At 36.4% G+C, this 23,260-nt stretch overlaps 1 protein-coding gene across 4 annotated transcripts; it reads right to left on the bottom strand.

The window, feature by feature from the left end:
- Positions 1-2,490: 2,490 nt before the first annotated feature.
- On the bottom strand, positions 2,491-23,174 carry LOC128704082 (adipose-secreted signaling protein). Of its 4 annotated transcripts, none has more exons than XM_070099059.1 (6): positions 23,020-23,174; positions 20,254-20,372; positions 19,437-19,546; positions 18,585-18,692; positions 18,182-18,314; positions 2,491-14,913 (listed from the first exon to the last, which is right to left on the bottom strand). In XM_070099059.1, the coding sequence occupies exons 2-6, from the start codon at positions 20,333-20,335 to the stop codon at positions 14,813-14,815; spliced, it is 534 nt and encodes a 177-aa protein (XP_069955160.1). In that variant the 5' UTR covers positions 20,336-20,372; positions 23,020-23,174; the 3' UTR covers positions 2,491-14,812. The 4 variants fall into 4 exon arrangements, with proteins under 4 accessions (XP_069955160.1, XP_053655078.1, XP_069955161.1 ...); XM_053799103.2 differs by lacking the exon at positions 23,020-23,174 and adding an exon at positions 22,727-22,920; XM_070099060.1 differs by lacking the exon at positions 23,020-23,174 and adding an exon at positions 22,878-22,919.
- Between the last annotated feature and the right edge of the window lie 86 nt (positions 23,175-23,260).

The following is a 23,260-nucleotide window of genomic DNA, read 5'->3' on the forward strand; positions in this document are numbered from 1 at the left end:
TAGGTTAAGGGTATTAATTGTCAATATAAACTTTTGAGTATTTATTGACATACAGGGTATTGCTGATAATTTATCAGTACTTAAATATACTGAATTTATATGCCCAAGCTAAATGAATACACAGATATGCATACAGTACTTGTCATTTATTTTACATTTAATTTCAATGCATTATTGTAAAATTAAGTGTATAATGGTTTCCACAGTTAAAGCAGTAATATTAGAAAAGCAGCCTTGACTTACAATAATAGTGGTATTTTTAAAGATAGATACAAGAAAAGCAGCATCTAGGGACATTCAAGCCTTGGACACAGCACAATAATGAAAAATCCATCTCTATATTATTGTCTTATGTAAAGTGAATTCTTTTATATACCTGTAGGTCATGTTTGATCAATGTTGTACAGATACAGTACTTCTTGCATGAAAAATTTTGTTTGCTTTCCAGTGAATAATTCCTGTATAAAAAGAGAGAGAAATCATCTGGCTATAACCCAGTGAATTCAGTGAAGGTATGGATACTAAACGAAGGATCAGATGAACTTAGATTAAGTTATAATAAACAACTGTCAATGAATAAACAGAGCCTCCAATCCATTTTTCTGTTTATTCAAAGAATCAGATAATTATGAATGCACTGTACAACACCTAGATTTTACATAAGCTTTGCTCTGTACTCACACTGAACTAGTTTGAATCCATATTGTGGGGATCCCACAAGTCACAGCCACAAAGTCCCAGGTACACTAAACCCACCGAGGCGGGGTGGCCCAAAAGAAAAACCAAAAATTTCTCCTTTTAAATTTAGTAATATATACAGGAGAAGGGGTTACTAACCCCTTGGTCCCAGCATTTTAGTCGCCTCTTACGACACGCATGCCTTACGGAGGAAGAATTTTATTCCACTTCCCCATGGAGATAAGAGTAAATAAACAAGAATAAGAACTAGTAAGAAAATAAAAGAAAAGGAGCCAGTCTATCAGCATCCTGTCGGCCAACATTAGAGGTTTCATCACTAATGTTGGAGAGCTCACACATAGTTTTGTGAACACTCGACGTCCCGACATGATAGCTGTTGTTGAAACATTTTTGGATGACAGGACTCCAGAAAATTTTGCAAGAATTGCTGGCTACACCTCATGGATGAGAAGAGACAGGCAAGGGCAAGGAGGTGGTGTTGCTGTGTGCTTCTCTAAAAGTGTTCATGCCCAGCACATTGATGTTGCCACCCCTACACATCTTGAAATGATGTTCTTCAAGCTCTGTATAAACACTAGTACCTCTGTACTAGCATGTGCAATGTACAGACCTCAGTGGCAACATGCGGGCCCCATCAACCTCCTAATGGAAAATATTGACTCCCTTCTGCTACAACACAACTGTCAACATATTATAATTGTTGGTGACCTCAACCAGCACCTTATACAGAGGGACTTTGATGACCTTCTTGCAGTGTTTGACATGAGAAACTTTGTTGATTTCCCTACTCATATCTCTGGCTCCTCCCTTGACCCAGTAGTGAGTGATCTGGCAGAAGGCATAGTCACTTGTCAACCCCTCAGCTACGTTGGATCGTCTGACCACAAGGCTGGTACTTGGGACCTGACGATCTGTTGGAGTGTGAGCAGGGTAATATTTAGTGAAGGGATTCAGGGAAACCGGTTATTTTCATATAGTCGGACTTGAGTCCTGGAAATGGGAAGTACAATGCCTGCACTTTAAAGGAGGGGTTTGGGATATTGGCAGTTTGGAGGGATATGTTGTGTATCTTTATATGTGTGTGCTTCTGGACTGTTGTATTCTGAGCACCTCTGCAAAAACAGTGATAGTGTGCGAGTGTGTTGAGAGTGTTGAATGGTGATGAAAGTATTTTCTTTTTGGGGATTTTCTTTCTTTTTTGGGTCACCCTGCCTCGGTGGGAGACGGCCGACTTGTTGAAAAAAAAAAAATATATATATATATATATATATAATATATATATATGTATATATATATATAATATAATATATATATATATATGTATATATATATATATATATATATATATATATATATATATATATATATATATATATATATATATATATATATATATATATATATGGATAAAAGGTTGATGGGTAGGCTCCAGGATGTACATGTTTATAGAGGGGCAACTGATATATCGGATCATTATTTAGTTGTAGCTACAGTTAGAGTAAGAGGTAGATGGGAAAAGGTGGCAACAACAAGTAAGAGGGAGGTGAAAGTGTATAAACTAAGGGAGGAGGAAGTTCGGGTGAGATATAAGCGACTATTGGCAGAAAGGTGGGCTAGTGCAAAGATGAGTAGTGGGGGGGTTGAAGAGGGTTGGAATAGTTTTAAAATGCAGTATTAGAATGTGGGGCAGAAGTTTGTGGTTATAGGAGGGTGGGGGCAGGAGGAAAGAGGAGTGATTGGTGGAATGATGAAGTAAAGGGTGTGATAAAAGAGAAAAAGGTAGCTTATGAGAGGTTTTTACAAAGCAGAAGTGTTATAAGAAGAGCAGAGTATATGGAGAGTAAAAGAAAGGTAAAGAGAGTGGTGAGAGAGTGCAAAAGGAGAGCAGATGATAGAGTGGGAGAGGCACTGTCAAGAAATTTTAATGAAAATAAGAAAAAAATTTTGGAGTGAGTTAAAAACAGAGTAGGGGAGTTAGTAGATGGGGAGATGGAGGTATTGGGTAGATGGCGAGAATATTTTGAGGAACTTTTAAATGTTAAGGAAGAAACAGAGGCAGTAATTTCATGCACTGGTCAGGGAGGTATACCATCTTTAAGGAGTGAAGAAGAGCAGAATGTAAGTGTGGGGGAGGTACGTGAGGCATTACGTAAAATGAAAGGGGGTAAAGCAGCTGGAACTGATGGGATCATGATAGAAATGTTAAAAGCAGGGGGGGATATAGTGTTGGAGTGGTTGGTACTTTTGTTTAATAAATGTATGAAAGAGGGGAAGGTACCTAGGGATTGGCAGAGAGCATGTATAGTCCCTTTATATAAAGGGAAAGGGGACAAAAGAGACTGTAAAAATTATAGAGGAATAAGCTTACTGAGTATACCAGGAAAAGTGTACGGTAGGGTTATAATTGAAAGAATTAGAGGTAAGACAGAATGTAGGATTGCGGATGAGCAAGGAGGTTTTAGAGTGGGTAGGGGATGTGTAGATCAGGTGTTTACATTGAAGCATATATGTGAACAGTATTTAGATAAAGATAGGGAAGTTTTTATTGCATTTATGGATTTAGAAAAGGCATATGATAGAGTGGATAGAGGAGCAATGTGGCAGATGTTGCAAGTATATGGAATAGGTGGTAAGTTATTAAATGCTGTAAAGAGTTTTTATGAGGATAGTGAGGCTCAGGTTAGGGTGTGTAGAAGAGAGGGAGACTACTTCCCGGTAAAAGTAGGTCTTAGACAGGGATGTGTAATGTCACCATGGTTGTTTAATATATTTATAGATGGGGTTGTAAAGGAAGTAAATGCTAGGGTGTTTGGGAGAGGGGTGGGATTAAATTATGGGGAATCAAATTCAAAATGGGAATTGACACAGTTACTTTTTGCTGATGATACTGTGCTTATGAGAGATTCTAAAGAAAAATTCCAAAGGTTAGTGGATGAGTTTGGGAATGTGTGTAAAGGTAGAAAGTTGAAAGTGAACATAGAAAAGAGTAAGGTGATGAGGGTGTCAAATGATTTAGATAAAGAAAAATTGGATATCAAATTGGGGAGGAGGAGTATGGAAGAAGTGAATGTTTTCAGATACTTGGGAGTTGACGTGTCGGCGGATGGATTTATGAAGGATGAGGTTAATCATAGAATTGATGAGGGAAAAAAGGTGAGTGGTGCGTTGAGGTATATGTGGAGTCAAAAAACGTTATCTATGGAGGCAAAGAAGGGAATGTATGAAAGTATAGTAGTACCAACACTCTTATATGGGTGTGAAGCTTGGGTGGTAAATGCAGCAGCGAGGAGACGGTTGGAGGCAGTGGAGATGTCCTGTTTAAGGGCAATGTGTGGTGTAAATATTATGCAGAAAATTCGGAGTGTGGAAATTAGGAGAAGGTGTGGAGTTAATAAAAGTATTAGTCAGAGGGCAGAAGAGGGGTTGTTGAGGTGGTTTGGTCATTTAGAGAGAATGGATCAAAGTAGAATGACATGGAAAGCATATAAATCTATAGGGGAAGGAAGGCGGGGTAGGGGTCGTCCTCGAAAGGGTTGGAGAGAGGGGGTAAAGGAGGTTTTGTGGGTAAGGGGCTTGGACTTCCAGCAAGCGTGCATGAGCGTGTTAGATAGGAGTGAATGGAGACGAATGGTACTTGGGACCTGACGATCTGTTGGAGTGTGAGCAGGGTAATATTTAGTGAAGGGATTCAGGGAAACCGGTTATTTTCATATAGTCGGACTTGAGTCCTGGAAATGGGAAGTACAATGCCTGCACTTTAAAGGAGGGGTTTGGGATATTGGCAGTTTGGAGGGATATGTTGTGTATCTTTATATGTGTATGCTTCTAGACTGTTGTATTCTGAGCACCTCTGCAAAAACAGTGATAATGTGCGAGTGTGGTGAAAGTGTTGAATGATGATGAAAGTATTTTCTTTTTGGGGATTTTCTTTCTTTTTTGGGTCACCCTGCCTCGGTGGGAGACGACCGACTTGTTGAAAAAAAAAAAAAAAAAATAATAATAATAATAATAATAATAATACTCCATGGGGAAATGGAAAGAATTCTCCCTTCCTAAGCCATGCGTGTCGTAAGAAGCGACTAAAATGCTGGGAGTCATGGGCTAGTAGCTACTCCTCCTGTATAAATTATAAATTAAAAAAAAAAAAAAAAGGAAAATTTTAGTTTTTCTTATTAGGTCACCATGCCTTGGTGGGATACAGCCGATATGTTAATAATAATAATAATAATAATGATAATAATAATAATAATAATAATAATAATAATAATAATAATGACAATATAATAATAAAATGTAAACAGATAAAATATAGAAGAAAAGCAAGTAATGCTGTGGTGACAATATACAGTACACAGAAATAACCAATGATAGTGTTTCCATGGTTTACTGAGGTCACCTGGCTTGCTTATCAACATGATGCAAATGTTAAAATTAACATTTGAAAAAGGTGCTTCTATAAATCTTCTGATTAATCACAACACAAAATAACTGTGGGCATAGTTATCTACATCTATGAGTATGGATGTGTGATCTTATATGGTTTTGTGTAAAGATGCTCCTGTGTGCATAAATTGATTAATATACCTATTTGTAGAAACTGGTGCAGGGAGTTCCATCTTGAATTTTTAATTTGACGTACAGTATTGGGTTCTTAGTGATTGTATGTATCATTTACTATCGCCTCTTATTAACCATTACATGTTCTACCACGGCTAGTGAAGACACTTTCTAGTACAGTGGTACCCAGAGTTTCGGCCTTAATTCATTCCAGAAGGCTGTTCGAGTGCCGCTACTAAATGAATTTGTTCCCATAAAGAATAATGTAAATTAGATTAGTCCATTTCAGACCCCCAAAAATACACTTACAAAAGCACTTACAATAATACGTTTACTTAACTGTTCGAGTTGGGAGCTGTACGAAACTCGAGGTACCACTGTATTTGTTTGGAAGTTCTTCCTCAGTTTATAGATATAGCTATAATATAGAAACAATGTATGAAGATGCATGCCTAAATGTATTTTGGGAGAAAAAAAAATCTGATCTGAGGATGCATTTAAAATATTAACCTCTTATATCCATCTATAAATATTGTGGCAAGCATATAAAAATTAAGGTAATAAAAATTCCATTTGCCTCAAATTACTATATACAAATCCTGAGATGATAAATTATTCCTGAAAAATATAAATGAGCAAAGAATACTGGAGTTAAAATTACTTTTTCAATGTAAGGTACAGCATGCATTCATATATGTGATCATTATTTTTATATTCACGAAGAAGCACTACTTAGCCTGAAGGGGTAACACAGTGCCAAATTTATATATGAATAGGGTACTGTATAATACTGATTCAAGAAATTATACTCAGCATTACAAAACAACGAGCAGAATTACTACCCGGTATAATAAGTTCAATCCATTATCATGGAATTCGTACATAAAAATACTATGTTATACAATATAATATACTACTGCATACAGTATTCCTACAGTAAACAACAGTTTTCATATACAGTGAATTCCCACCTATCTAGATTAATTAGGCTGGATCAATCTCATTCAAGATAAAATTGCAAATGAGTGAGCCTATTTTTGAGTCCCCTAATAAGTGTTTTTATTAGATTAAACATTACATATTTTGATTATTTCCATAACAAAATCACTTTTAGAATGTAAACTGAAAACAAATATTTTACCTTAATTTACTTACACCTGTTGGTTCATCATCATCATCATCAGATGGCAAGATATTTGCTGGGAAAGATTTACTTGTTACACGATTATGTGCAGTGCAGTACCTTATATTTATGGACAGCTAAAGCTGTAATGGCTGTACAGCACCTAGGGAATGAGAGGTAATCAAGTTTGATATGAGGAAGGGCAGGGTAGTTCTCATTCCTTTGATCAAAAGTTCTTCACAAGCATCAAGAAATCCTTTTTTGAAAGGCAGTACCTGTATTGACCTCTGAAAACTATATGCAGTATGAACACTACAAGTTTATTGTATTAAGAAAAATGCTTATACTAGTAGCTTAATAAACTAAAATATACTGTCTAGTACAGTAAAAGCAAAACTTTGCCTTGCAAATGCTGAGCCATGATTGACAAGTTATTCTATATATATTAGGCTGTAATGAAGTAATGATCAATATCAGTCACTTTCCTACTGTTATTGACCTCCTTAAGGATAACCTCCTTGACCGTATGGAATACATTTGAAAAATAAGAAACATGGACCGAGCATCTTTTCCAGAAAAAAATATATTGCATTGCTTTCATTTTTATAGACAATTGTCAATGAATGGTTCAAAGAACTGACACGCTGATGAATTAGACATGTGCAACTCTTGGGTATCTTTATTGAGGAAACATTTTGCCACTGTGTGGCAAACCGTAGGTGATACCACCTATGACTGCTGCACCTCTCCTGCCTATGGTATATAAGCTACTTCTCCACAGATATGCTGTATTCTTTTCAAGATTGATGGATTGACCACATCAACTCAAGGCTGAGGGACTGATTACCTCAAACTCCTGTTCTTCACCATTCTCCTTTGTATGGACTGATGAAGCCACTGTGTGGCAAAACGTTTCCTCAGTAAAGATACCCAAGAGTTGCACATGTGTCTAATTTATAGACAATGAAGAATAATATTGTAATTTTATTTTTATTTGTTTGATTTTGTATGCCTATGTGTGTGACTGCAAAGGCAAATGAGTTTGGCATAAGGAAAGTTCTTCTGCTAAATAAATGATACTTTATCTGGATAAACAAGCAATCATTGCATTACAATTATTATATTCATGGGGAAGCATTAAACCCACTGGGATCATACAACATCTGGAAATAGGAGACAATCAGGTTTGATCCAAGAAAGGGCAAAGCAGCACCAATTCCTCAGATCAAAGTCTATCAGCATCAAAGCAGGAAGAACTTCAGGTTCACCAGGTACCTTGGACAAGTGGGATTTCACTGTACAGTACCTGTATTTCATTAAAAATATTTAGATTTGTCCAAACCCAAAAAAAGATTTCATAAGTCACTTGTGCCAGCAAGTTGTAAATTGGTACAAATACATATGTGATGAGCTTCCATTCCTGGCTACCTCTCCTAATGCTTGAGAATGTATACACTAAAAAGTGTATTTCTGGGTGTTTATATCGAGTTGCTTTTCTCCCTACATTAGAGGTTAAAGTACTGTATGTATATACTGAGAGGTGTATACAGAACTAGATTTACTCACGTAGGGGCCCCTGGGCAGTTTGTGGGGGAAACCCCCAATCACTCTTGTGATTATTAAAGTATTATTATTATTATTATGACTGTTATTGCTATTATTATTATTATTATTATTATTATTATTATTATTATTATTATTGTTATCATTATTGTTGCTAATCCTACTACATTAATATTACTATTTATTTTGTAGCTACAGAATTTCCTAGTTTGAACACAAAAGTTGAGCATGGCTCACACAGTGTAGGTATGTGGTACTACTTAGTGTTCAAGGTCTTGAAAAGGTTATTTTAACAGATGGTAATACTTGATCATTAAAGAACCTTAGATTTGTAAATTGGCCCATCATACCATAATTTCCTTACTATCATCCATACACATTTGAGAATCAAGTAATTTGTTTCAATCACGCTATTTAAACATCAGAAGACTGATGCTATTATGGTACATTTTTAATTATCCATTATAAATTATAATTTTCCTAGTAGTATAGGCTACTTTTTTTGTAAGGGGCCCCTAAAATGTGGGAACCCCTGGGCAACTGCCTGTTGCCCAGGGGCCCTGGGTGTATATATATCAGTGTACATAATCTGCATACTTAATGACTGTTGAGCACTGTACAGTATAGTCAATAAACCTAACAACAACTTCCAAAGCTCAATTACCAAAGTAAACAAAGCACTGTACAAAAATAAAGTGATGGAAATTTATTTAAAGAGCTGTTTTCTTTGGGCAAATGTTAATTTTTTTCTTGGAATGCATGGAAAAAAATGAGGACATAGCTGGCAATCTGACATTACACACTGCAATGTTATTTGGTGAATTTTAAGAGGTAAGAGCAAATAGCAGTATGTAAAGTACTGTACAGTGCTATGAAACATGTAGATGCATAGTGGCAATAGTTACAATGCTGATGAAGGCAACTGACTTTTATCCCTGTACAGTATTGATACTTAATTCTTTATTATAGGGGGTAATGTCTAAATATTAAATTGAATATTACACAAACTGCCACATGTAAGGTGTTGCAACCTCTGTGTATAATGACAGCCTACTGCAGCATTTAATATTAAAAAAAAAATGATAAAATTGATACAGCATTTAAAACCATATAGCAAATGCATATCAATGCAAATTGGGTTGATAAAGTTAATTCTCTGTATCAGTGTACCTTTTCCAAACAATGACCAAGTCCTTGCACTCTCCCTCACCTTTAGCTGTACTGAAGGATAATTGTGCATATTTCACACAAACAATTTTATGACATCTTTTGGATAGCAATAACAATAAAAACTTACCTATCAATGCAATGGATGGTCCTGCATTTCAGTACACAGAACAGCAAAGTTGGGAGCAAGTAAGGAGTTTCACTCGTATATTTTTTTCAGCATCCATCCATTGGTGATATTTTTTCTTCTTCAATGCTGTGAGAGGTGCAAAACTGGCCTAGTATAGATATGTCATGACAAAGTGCTTCAATATTTTCAAGGCTAGCTTAGATAAATCTAAATATCCATGTCTTGTGTCCAAAAATCAAAAAGTGATTTTTGTTTGAACTGTATTTGCAGTCCCCCATCAGACAGTAACTCCATTAGTTGCTCCTGCTCATGAAATTAGAGGTAGGGGAAGGGAAGACACTTGAAATGGACTGCATATTGAGGTTTGAGATAGGTTTCAAGGTAAAAAGTTCCTCCATAGATGATGACTCAGGTGCTTGAGGTGTTCAGTTTTGAGGCCTTTTACATGCTCATCCATGACAATTTAATTTGTTTCAATAAATTCTTCTAGAGTTGGAAAGCATATGATGAATATAGAATATAATTTTTTATCAATGCTTCACCCATATCTTGTGTTGAACACTGTAGGAGTAACATCCTGTAGACTTAAATTCAGTTCATTCAAAGCTGAAAAAAATTCTGTAAAGTAGGTTAGTTTTCTTAACCATTCCAAATTACATTTGAAACAATCCACTGGCATGTCTTATATATATTTTTATATCTAGTTTGTAGGTGGCAATGTAAATAAGAGGGCTTCAGACAGCTCTTAGCTAGAACCTGTGGACTTACTTTTGGTATCACCAATCTATGTAAACCTCAGGTCAAATGATACCAATTCATTTTGTTTCCCCTTTTCACTGTTCCTGTGCATCTCTTTGGCCCTCTTTAATACTAGCACTGATGGCAATGCTAGCCTCCTCTGTAGCAAATATCACATTTGAAAATATAAGATAATAATATACATATTTACATTAATACATGACAGTAACAATTAACACTTTTGGCAAGACAGTTATTGAATGAGTGATGGTGAATGTGTTTCTTATTTTGGGTTACCCTATCTTGGTGGGAGATGAAAACTAAAGGAGAAACAGGTCACATTTTCACTTAATCATAGGTAGTAGGTTGGAAGAGAGCATCCATCCAGGCAGGTAAAATCAGCTTGTTAAATGTATGTGAAATGGAAACCTGTTAAATGATGTACACCTTGGCAGGATTGCTGATCTTTTCATCCTGTCTCATAAACGTGTAAGATGACAGGTAAATCTTACAAACTTCTACTTACATTTACTATACATGTACTGTACACATACCTTTACTTTCCTGTGTGTTTTTAATACCCTACTTCTTAATCCTATAATATTTCCTTTCCAACCTAGGAGGCCTGGTTTGAGACCTTGAGAAGATAATCCCCAGAATCACTAACAGTTACTGCACTGTGCTTATCAGATTCCAAACCAGCAAAGATCAGAGGTACACTGAGTTTCAATCAATTGTATTCATTTTGTTCATTAGTCAGTTGTGATGATAATTCCATAATGAGCCTAAGTTTTATCCCACCACTAGATAAATGTGCTCATTGAAATCCTTAAAATATACAGTCCACCATTACATGATTTTTCTCGTACATCCTCAGAAGACCTTGTGCATCCCTGGGAATGTGTACACCAGTTTGGGAACCACTTCTCTATATTGTGACACAACATCAATAACTCTATACTATTATAAACCATTACACAGAAAAACATCAATAGTTTGTCATTATATTAAACAGATATACAGTACAGTGATACCTCGAGTTTTGAACAGCTCCCAACCCGAACAATTATGTAAGTGTATTTTTGTAAGTGTATTTTTGGGGGTCTGAAATGGACTAATCTAATTTACATTATTCCTTATGGGAACAAATTCGTTTGGTATCAGCACTCGAACAGCCTTCTGGAACGAATTAAGTTCATAACTCGAGGTACCACTGTAGTACTTTAATTAATGCACGAATAAGGAAAAAATTACAAGCAAATGAAGAATCAAATAAGGTGATGAAAGTACTACCACATATTCTCAACCATAGCTCAATCCAGTTATAAGAAAAGGGCACAGAGTGCAGTCAACCCCACAAACTCACAGGGGCTCACAATTAAAGGAATTTTTTCATCCAACTTTTTTATGGGTGGGTAATCCATGAATAAATTTGATTCTCATTTTTCCAAATGCACCCATTTTTGTGGGTGTGACCATTAAATTGAAAACTACCATAAGATTTCATTTAAAATGTCCTCGTTGGTTTCACCAAGTCTAAATCTTTCTGTTCTGGTCATTCTTATTAATGTCAATATCCACCAGAGCAAAATGATATTTAGATATCGAATCTGAAACAAAATAATTTTGCAAAAGCCAATTGTAGATTCCCATGCACTGAGGTTTACCATAAGCTGTGCTTTTCTCTTAGGCATTTTACCAGCAAAACACAAATCACAGAAATTACTCCAAAAATCAGAAAATGTTAAATATGAACTTGTAGTCCAAAAATGTGATCAGCACGTCTCTCTCAATCTTTTATACATTATGTATATAATGTATCCAACTGCAGTGTGCTACTGGCATTTCTCATCATTCTTACAGAGTACTTTTTATTTAAAGTTTTCAAACATTATAAACCATTAAAATTGAGGAGATAACCTATCATATTTTCATGAATTACTGTATATATTTTTAATGAAAATGAGATAAAATATACAATAGTGTGAAGATATATTCCAAATACGGTGAACTGGTATGCTGTATAAAAGACTGCAAAACTAATACATATTCTACAGTATAGTACTGTCCAGCATTCCAAAATTAATTACAGCTTTTCTCCTGACATTATTGTACATCACTGCCATTATTATACATCACTGGGCAAAAAATATTTGATTTATGGCTGAGATTAAATGGTACACTTATGTCATAAAAATATCAATATGACAAGTGTCCACAAAGAGTGTGAGTGGTGTCATGAAGAGACCTGAGTTATTCTATGTATTTACATTCAACATTAGACTAATGTACTAATCCTTGATTAAGTTGTTAGGTTAGGTTCAACACGAAATTCTCTTAGGTTAGGGTTAACATCAAACTAATGTATTAGTTCTTGAATAATTATCTTACTGTTAGATTAGATTCAACAACAGACTAATGTACTCATTCTTGATAGATTATATATACTATCTGGATACCAGATTCATTAGTATAACCTTAATGTGTATGCTTCTTTTTTATATAAAAATATGTTACATCAATATTGATAATTTAATAAATTTCTGCTTAAAATTAGTCAACAGACTACTTCCAAAAAACAACTGGACTTTTACTTTAGCTCAATACAACTGCATCACAGTTACTGTATTCAATTAGTTTAGCTATAGACAAAGACCCCATGGGAATGTTGAAGGAATCTACTATAATGAACTGCCATGCTCTAGTCAAAAACCTTCCCTCCTAAACCCTCACTTAGCAATCCCACAACAACTCCATATATCCAAGCAATCTCACACATTGTGCTTATTAAAATAAACCCACGATATAATGAACCTCCATGGACTTTGGAAATACATAGCAAAATTTGCTGGGTCAATCGACTCAGAAACAACGGACAAAGTCCAATGGCTACAGAATTGTCTGTTATTGTTACTATCACAATGAACAATCTTTTTCTACCTACTACAATAGCCATTACCATCCACTTGCCCCTCCCTATTATTCCATTATATCAAGGGTTTACTTAATTGAAATAGTATCTGTATAAAGAATACAAGACACTGGCTTGCGTGATGACTCCTAGTAAAAACATTACAGTAAATACTTAACTTGCTATATACGTAGCAACTTACTCTCAACTTACCCTACATCAGTTTCCTAACATGGTGCCCAACATCAGTTTCCTAACGCTTCTTGCAAATTTTCATACACCATTTTCTTTATTTTAGGTAAGGTTAGTCTGGGTTAAGTTACTTCACTAAAATCTATATAGGTGCATATTATCTACAATAAGTATAATTAAAAAATGGCCAAAATACATTAGGCAACAAGATGGTTGAAGAATGCCAGGAAACTTTTAAATTGGAACATTTTTCACACATGGTGCAAGAATAGGCTGGAAAAGTAGTACAGTACTTAAAACAACACAAATATATTGTGTATACTGTATATAACTCATGCAAATTCTACTATATGGATTAGACTTTTATAGTGAAGGTGAAATGCTTCACTTCTCCCTAGCAAACTATGTAATGACAACTCAGTTTTAAAAGGAAGTCATCCTTTTATATAAAAATTAACAGGTCTAAGCTCTTTTAACACAAAATATGATTTCTAACTTAATGGCATTGCTGCTGTTCAAAGCTCCTGACCTGGAAGATGCCCTATTAATAGTGTTCAACTATTTTATCCTCTATTTTGTTTATGCACTACCAAAGTATTAATCACTGCACAAACCTCATGGGTAATCCTAGCTCCGCATGTAAGCTGTGACAGACTGCTTAGCTAAACTGTAAACAGATTATAAACAAGAGTATTTATTTGTGAAAATAATATTGCTATTATTTTATGCATTAAAATAATATGCATATTGGTTGCAGAGATATAAGCAATTAAATTAAATTATTTTCAATATGATGTATGGTACATACATACTGTACTTCAACTATCCTCAGCTTTATTATATGCATTACCTCTCTGTACTGCTTTAATTTTTACCAAGAGTACAATTTTTCCATGAATTTATTCTTTGTCCTAAATGCATGGGAGCTGCATTATGAAACATCATACAATCAAGCCATGGAATTCAAGACCATTTAAATTCACATGCTTTTATTATTCAACCTTTTTGCTCAAGGGTTCCCTGCTTTCATTACTTGTAGTTTTTCTATAGTGCCCATTTTATTTTGGACTGGTACATGACCTCTAAACTGAAAACCAACTATAGGATTTCACTGAACATGTGCTCACTGGATCTCCTACACCCCTACCTAATTTCTGTCTTGTCATTCTTTATTACAAGTATTAAGATTAACATTTTTCCCAATGAAGGCTTGTCCTGCAATGTGTGTCCTGTCTCCACTCAGACAGAATCTAATGGTGGTCTCAGATTTTTTAATCTTCATGAACTTTTAGGAACCTAACTCTCGGCAAATGTTAGATTGTCTTTGTACTATAGTTTCTTACCAAGAATTCCAAGATAATTCATCAAAATTATTTCAAAATATCACTGAGCAACTAACTCATAATAATGAATTAAGGTAAGTAATGTATAACCATAAGAGACTGCTGAGTTGAAATTACATAACCACTTGATTGGGAATGGGAAAATAAGTTTTATATAACAGATTAGGAAATGTCTAAAAGACAATAATTTATTCTATACAGTTGCAGCTAATATGCAACCAACATATTATAGATGAGGATACAATTACATAGTACTTCTACTGGAACATAATACAAAATACAGACCTTAAAAATAACAATAAGAGGAGAATACTTGGCACAATTATGGGATGAATTCTCAGCAAAATTATGGGAGAATCTGAGCAAAGTTGTGTGCAGTACTTGAACACCTAGGTGAAGCCTTGCCAGTCAGAGGCTTCCGACTCATCATCATGCTCAACACTGATGCACTTTATGCAGTCACGTAACATTGGTGTTCCTTTTCCTTTACCTGCAATGAAAGGTAGTTACCATTTTGCTGAAATTTTTGTAAGGTTTCCTACATCCAAAGACAATTAAAAACTTATATGAGATTACTGATACATAACACTGATTTTATAAATAAAAATGCATTTTTTTTTTTTTTATTATCACACTGGCCGATTCCCACCAAGGCAGGGTGGCCCGAAAAAGAAAAACTTTCACCATCATTCACTCCATCACTGTCTTGCCAGAAGGGTGCTTTACACTACAGTTTTTAAACTGCAACATTAACACCCCTCCTTCAGAGTGCAGGCACTGTACTTCCCATCTCCAGGACTCAAGTCCGGCCTGCCGGTTTCCCTGAATCCCTTCATAAATGTTACTTTGCTCACACTCCAACAGCACGTCAAGTATTAAAAACCATTTGTCTCCATTCACTCCTATCAAACACGCTCACGCATGCCTGCTGGAAGTCCAAGCCCCTCGCACACAAAACCTCCTTTACCCCCTCCCTCCAACCCTTCCTAGGCCGACCCCTACCCCGCCTTCCTTCCACTACAGACTGATACACTCTTGAAGTTATTCATTAATAAAACCAGTAAACTGGACTATTTTGTAATTTAGATTTTTCTATTTAGTCAATCAGACTGACAAATCAATAACAGTGCCAATCATTCTATCATCCACACACAGGTTATTAGACTTAACAAGAATCCCTGCTACAAGCACCACAGTCTAGCTATATCATCAACACAACTACCAACAGATTTTGAAATCTTGATATTTTTGATACATTTGAAGAATCAGAAGCCACATTTGATTTTGTCTAAACAGTATGAAAAGTTGATTAACTTTTGAAGGCAATGGCTGGAGAAGCTTCCTGGATCTGTGCAGTGTTGAAGATGCTGTGGTGCTTTAACTACACTGTACAATATTTTCAAGAGTAGTTTACAGCAAGAGATGAGAGTGACATCTAAACTGTGACATCTGGGCACCTCTGCAAAGACAGTGATTGTGTGTGAATGAAGGTGAAAGTGTAGGTAGTAGGTTGGTAGACAGGAACCACCCAGAGAGGTACTACCTTCCTGCCAAGTGAGTGTAAAATGAAAGCCTGTATTTGTTTTACATGATGGTAGGATTGCTGGTGTCTTTTTTCTGTCTCATAAACATGCAGATTTCAGGTACGTCTTGCTACTTCTTCTTACACTTAGGTCACACTACACATACATGTACGAGCATGTATATACACATCCCTCTGGGTTTTCTTCTATTTTCTTTCTAGTTCTTATATATTTCCTCTTATCTCCATGGGGAAGTGGAACAGAATTCTTCCTCTGTAAGCCATGCGTGTTGTAAGAGGCGACTAAAATGTCAGGAGCAAGGGGCTAGTAATCCCTTCTCCTGTACAAATTACTAAATTTAAAAAGAAAAACTTTCATTTTTCTTTTTGGGCCACCCTGCCTTGGTGGGATACGGCTGGTTTGTTGAAAGAAAGAAAGAAGGTGAAAGTGTTGAATGATGGTGAAAATGTTTCTTTTTTTGGGTCACACTGCTTCGGTGGGAGACTGCTAGCGTGTTAAAAAAAAAAAAAGTGTAGATGTTACTTCTTGAAGGGAAAACTGCTTCGGTGGGAGACGGCTAGTGCGTTGAAAAAAAAAATGTGTAGATTTTACTTCTTGAAGGGAAAATATGATGGGAAATCCTGGAAAATGACAAGGAGGCAAACTACTTATTAACTAATTACTTTTTTGCATCACTATTCATAAAGAAAATTTTTGATACACTGTCACAACAAGCAAGGATAAGTGTCCCAGTGGATGGAAATATAAGTATCAATATTGGGAATTATGAGGAAACAAATACAAAATGGGAGTTGACACAGTTACTTTTCTCTGATGGTACTGTGCTTTTGGGGGACTCTAAAGAAAAGTTGCAAACATTAGTGGACAAATTTGGGAGGGTGTGTAAATGTAGAAAGTTGAAAGTGAACATAGATGAGAGTAAGGTGATGAGGGCATCAAACAATTTAGATAAAGAAAAATTGGATATCACATTGGAGAGAGGGAGTATGGAAGAAGTGAATGTTTTCAGATATTTGGGAGTTGACTTGTCAGCGGATGGGTTTATGAAGGATGAGGTTAACCATAGAATTGATTAAGGAAAAAAGGTGAGTGGTGCATTAAGGAATCTGTGGAGACAAAGAACGTTATCCATGGAGGCCAAAAAGGGAATGTACGAGAGTATAGTGGTACCAACACTTATATAGGTGTGAAGCATGGGCTGTAAATGCTGCAGCAAGGAGGCGGCAGGAGGCAGCAGATATGTCGTGTCTAAGGGCAATGTGTAGTGTAAATATTATGTATAGAATTCGTAGTGTGGAAATTAGGAGGTGGTGTGGAGTTACTTAAAGTATTAGTCAGAGGCCTGAAGAGGGGTTATTGAGGTGGTTTGGAAATTTAGAGAGAATGGAACATATTAGAATGACTTGGAGAGTGTATAAATCTGTAGGAGAAAAAGGCGCGGTAGGGGTTGTCCCCAAAAAGGTTGAAGGGAGGTTTTGTGGGCGAGGGGTTTTGACTTCCAGCAGGCATGCGTGAGCATGTTAGATAGGAGTGAATGGAAACGAATGGTTTTTGGGACCTGATGAGCTGTTGGAGTGTGAGCAGGGTAATATTTTGTGAAGGGATTCAGGGAAACTGGTTAGCCGGACTTGAGTCCTGGAAATGGGAAGTACAGTGCCTGCACTTTAACCCTTTCAGGGTCAAGAGGCCCTTTCCTAAACATGCTCTCAGAGTTGAAAATTTTTCAAAAAAATAAAAATTATTTTTTCTTATGAAATGATAGAGAATCTTTTCCTAATCATAATGACACCAAAAGTATGAAATTTGATGGAAAACTTACGGAATTATGCTCTTGCAAAGTTAATGGTCTCGACAATGTTTATGCATGGGCAATTTTGCCCACTTTGAGCCCTATTTTCAGCCAATTCCAATGTATCAGTCGACAAAAATCATAACTATTTTGCTAGAACTCCATTTGTTCTATCGAATGAGTACAAGAAACTACCCATTTACTGGTTTCAACTATCCAGTAAAGTGGTCAGAAATTGGCAATTCCAACGGACTCTGTCCACTGTTTCTGAATCAAGTGACCCAGCAGATTTTGTCCTCTATTTCTAAAGTACATTAAACCAAGGGTTTCCTGTTTATTAAAGTTACCAAACATCACGGCAAGTGTGCTGTAAAACTCAATCCCCATCCGTACGGTGTTTTGTCTGCAATCGTGTCATTACGTACCTAAAACTCGAGCAAGAATAGTAAGCTTGAGTTCACCCCCTGTGGGCCTCTGTAAGATTATCTTCTCCCGCATCAACTTTTCTTTATGAGCTAACAATTGAAATGTTACCTCAAGTCCACCAGTTTTGATTTCCTGTTGAAATAAAATACTATAGCACAGCTGTGACTTGTTAAAATAACAATACAAATTCAAGTATTATGGCATATATAATACAATTTAAACTTTTATTTAATGAGTCAATATTTACAGTAAAACAACTTTTATTAAGCATTTTATTTTTGACAAAATGTACTATCACAGTAACTTGGAAAATAGATTCTGAGTTCTAAACAATCGACTTACAGACAATTTTCCTAAACAAAAAAAACGTCATAAGTTGGGGACCTGCTTCAATTAGCTTACCTGTAGGCTTTCAGCATGGCAATAAACGCTGCGAAAGTCTCCTATTTCGTATCCATCACTGGCATCATTCAGTGGTAAAATGACAGAAATCTGATACCGATGGGAAAGCTGAAAAATAAAAGAACTTAAGGAATAAATTTACATGTACTGTACTAAAATTAGAGATGCTAAGACAGAACCATCTTAATTGAAAAAACTTTTAGTGAAAACTGCTAGTTCCTAATTTATATGAATAACCTTATTTATTCAAATAATTTATATTACATAATACAATGTAGCCTTCCTTTAATACAGACACTAGTTTTATCAGATGACCCACTAGACTTATTAGTTGATCACCACTACCCTGTCAGCCACATGGGGAATAAAAACACTACCCTGGTTTGGAAACAGGGTAGTTAATAAGTGGAACAATCTGCCTAGTAGGGTTACTGAAGGTAAAACCTTGCTACCCAAATTTAGGCTGGACAAATACACAAGTGAGAAGAGTTGAATTTAAGTGGGACTTGCACGAGTAAATAAATTTATCAAAGCTTATTGCTTGGGTAGCGTCGAAAATGAGTTGGAGAAATATTTAGTGGGATGGATTTGTGAAGGACCTGCCCAGTATGGGCCAACAGGCCTGCTGCAGTGTTCCTGTTTTCTTATGTTCTTATGATCTAAATTATTACATAGTGGTTTATTGAAATCATGAAGCTCTTTTTTTCTATGAGTTGTATGTCTAGACACAGATCAACAGCAGACTTACAAGCACATATCTTTAATGAACTAACTGGTGTCAAGAGAGTTAAAGTTTTAATTAGATTATTCTTTTTCTATAAGAAACTTACTGGAGTTTCATCTATTACATACCTGCAGGAAGCCAACATGAGCTTCATAATCAGAGCCTACTGCTTTTTCTTTAATGGTTATAGCTGTGTTACCTAATTCATCCGTGTCTTCAGAAAAATGAACATGATGACCTGAAAAGAAAATCAGACATTAACACTACTTAACCTATTGTCATGTAATGCTATCTCTCATCACCAAATGATAAAACTCCTACACAAATAACCCTGACAATGACAGTACTGTGCAGCTCTCAATACAAACTAATTTACAGAATAAGCCACAGATTTACAGAAAGAAGCATATTATTATAATCAAGGGGGATGTGTTAAACCCATAGGATTATACAGCACTTGTGGGAGGGGATAATGTGGAAGGTATTCAGGCTTAATTTAGGGACCTGGAGCACAGATCCAATTCCCTAGATCAAGAGCCCCTCACCAGCATCAAGGAATCTTCCTTGAGGGGAAGAAAGAAGCACAGATTTCCAGACTGATGCATGGATTTAGTTATTAAATGTACTAAATGTCAAGGACATGTGAGAGTATATGATAAACAACTGTTAACAAAGATTTGGACCAAGTATGATTGCACCATATCACTTGGCCTCTTCAGCTGAAGAGGTCATATGATATGACCTAATGATATTGGAAACAGATATTTTTAATATCTATTTTTCAGTGCTGAATATACTTTCCTATCGTTGTAAAACACTCATGAAAGGGTGTATGTAAATATTAAAACACATTGGATGTAATTATGCCCTTGATATGGAGAAATGAGATTTATTAAGAGATGAGACTATCAGGTATGATGGAAGCATCTTGTAGCCAACACTCACCCTTGTCAGTGTCATCATCACTCACAACAGTCATCTCCACATCAGCATTTGGCCCTGATTTGTCCATTGTGGCAATGGGCATGACAGTTTTCCCAGTGACAAGGCTTTTCTTTGTGTATCTGTAAATATTAGGAATGTACAGTAATTGGGTACACCTTTGTTAATAGCATTCTGCACTCTGAAGGAGGGGTGCTAATGTTGCAGTTTAAAAACTGTAGTGTAAAGCACCCTTCTGGCAAGACAGTGATGGAGTGAATGATGGTGAAAGTTTTTCTTTTTCGGGCCACCCTGCCTTGGTGGGAATTGGCCAGTGTGATAATAAAAAAAAAAATAATATAATAATATCTTTATTTTACTACAAGTACATGTACATGGTATACAGGCCTAGCTGACTATATAGAAAGCCCCTTATTGTGCTCAGCATTTCTGGCAAATTAGGTCAGTGTCCCAGGACGAGACCCACACCAGTCGACTAACACCCAGGTACCCATTTTACTGATGAGGAACATAGACAACAGGTGGAAAGAAACACGCCCAATGTTTCTACTCTGGCTGGGAATCGAACCCAGACCCTTCACCGTGTGAAGTGAGAGCATTAGCCACCAAGCTAACAAATCCACTGCTTTCCAAACATTTTTTTTAACACATTAGCTATTTCCCACCAAGGAAGGGTGACACAAAAAGAAAGAAAACCCCAAAAAGAAAGGAAAAAACTTTCATCATCATTCAACACTTTCACCATCACTCATACATAATCACTGTCTTTGCAGAGGCGCTCAGATATGACAATTTAGACATACCTCCAAACTGCCAATATCCTAAACCCCTCCTTTAAAGTGCAGACATTCTACTTCCATTTCCAGGACTAAAGTCTCGCTAACCAGTTTCCCTGAATACCTTCACAAAATATTACCCTGCTCACACTCCAACAGCTCGTGAAGTCCCAAAAACCATTCGTCTCCATTCACTCCTATCTAACACGCTCACACATGCTTGCATGTGCTTCAATTATCCAACATTATCTCTGAAGGGCTCTCCTACAAATACTTCTGATTATTCATGGGGATTCTGCAGTGCCCATTTTGTTTAAACTTGATGTATGATCCTCACACTGAAAACAGCCATAGGTGTGCCAGTAAAATGTGCTCACTGGGTGTTCAATGCCACATCCCTTTTCATCCTGGATAGTCCTTCCTATGACTGTTAATATAATTAGTGAGGTCATATCAGTTTTTAGTGATATTGCCTCTAAAACACAAGTAAGAGTCCAATATTGAAAAACAAATATTAGACAGTATTTAGTAGTATTCTCAGATTCTGGATTTATGGGGATGTGGGGGCCTCTCTTGGAACCTAGCTTCTGTAAATTTAGAGGTTGTAGTGTATATTACAGTTACTTGTACAGTACAATTACTAATTTTTACTGCAACTCACATCTACGTACATACTCTTTAATTTTTTAGCCTGAATCTCGCCCAAAATGGTACATACATGAGGCTTCACAAATGACATTACCTTATTCCATTGTTTGTAATCAATTATTATTTATGCCTCACTTTCAAAATATTAGAGCACTGTGGTGTACCCAAACTGCATGCTTAATGCTATGTAGAGTTTAAAGCCTCCCTCCCTTTCTATAGTACGGTACTGTTATACTAATAACACTTGCATATGTAGTTCAATGTAGTACTGTACTCTGCACATTACAGTTGTCAATACGTACTGGGGTCTTATGTCGAATGGCAAGGGACTCAATTATTTGAAGTAACAAAGAAGCAGTAGTATTTACATGGAGAAGCCAGTGCAAAACAGTGATGAGCATTTACAAACAGAAATGAAATATATGATATGGCAAGTGTTTAACCTAAATATAAACTTACTTGGACATGTTTCCTTACACCTGCTACCCCTGTTTACCTAGCAGTAAATAATTACTGTATCTATTGTGGGTCGCATCTTGGTGCCAGTAGAACTATGACAGTCTGATGACATAGGCTTATTGGGTTATCCTGGGGTTACTAACCCTCCGGTTATGGACCCCATTGGAAATAAGTCAATTTGACTTAATGGGTTATCCTTGGTAATTTACACACACGTTACTATATATGATAATTGCAATCACCTAAATTTGTGTAACTAATGTCTACCTGTTCCTCAAGTTACCTAATCCAAATAAAATGTTCACCCTCAAAATGGTGCAGTAATCCTACTAGATTTAACATAACAAAATAAAGCCATAATATGACAGATTTTCACTGCACTTCGATGAAAAAAATAGCCTGTCAGTAACAAATAAAGACTAACAACCTCGTAAGAGCTGGGGTAGTACTGAATAACCAAAATCTGTAAACCACGCATTGTAATCCTTATAGAGAATAAACTTGATTGAGTGATGGCATCCTGGAAGTATGGGAGGTCGTGTACCCAGGGACGCCCTGAGTACACAAGTTCATCGCCCTTAATCCCTTTTTACCTAAATTAGCTGGCGAGATCTTTCCTGACAGCTGCTCTAGAGACTTCAGCGGGTCACGGTTAGCTGCCTTGAAGCTAAATACCAATGCAGCTGCTTCACTAGCTATATTATGACCATGTAAATAAGGTGAAACTAAGTGAGAAGTCCCCACCACTTCTTGTTGAGTGAGAGTTTACAGGGCCACTGACGCTTGCGCCGTACCAAGCACAGCTTCAGGTATCCGGGGAAGAAATATTACCTAGTGCAGGGCAGTGAAGTTCCCGTTAAAAATAGAAACGAAACCAAGAAGTTACCAGTTACATCAGGTGGATTCCCTTGCTTAAGTTTCAGCAGAGTGGAACACCTACATCCATTTGAGTCAGCAACCGGCTTACTACCAAAACCGTACACTATTAGCTGAGCAGACAATTGAGGTGATGAACGGTGCCCCGACCTGTGATGTACCTTGTGGGTAGAATATTATTGTTATTTGTTGTTGTGCCGCCTGAGAGGCTAGTTTGTTATGTATCTTATGCTCATCTGTGGGCGGTAAAC

This window comes from Cherax quadricarinatus, chromosome 66, assembly GCF_038502225.1.
Source record: "Cherax quadricarinatus isolate ZL_2023a chromosome 66, ASM3850222v1, whole genome shotgun sequence".
Taxonomy (NCBI): Eukaryota; Metazoa; Arthropoda; class Malacostraca; order Decapoda; family Parastacidae; genus Cherax; species Cherax quadricarinatus.

Excerpts from the sequence above, each read along its gene's own strand:
- LOC128704082 (XM_070099059.1), bottom strand. The coding sequence starts at position 20,335 with ATGCCCATTGCCACAATGGACAAATCAGGGCCAAATGCTGATGTGGAG. Across the intron at positions 18,693-19,436 it reads CTCATGTTGGCTTCCTGCAG|CTTTCCCATCGGTATCAGAT; the intron begins GTATGTAATAGA and ends TTTATTTTTCAG. Across the intron at positions 18,315-18,584 it reads GCCATGCTGAAAGCCTACAG|GAAATCAAAACTGGTGGACT; the intron begins GTAAGCTAATTG and ends TTATTTCAACAG.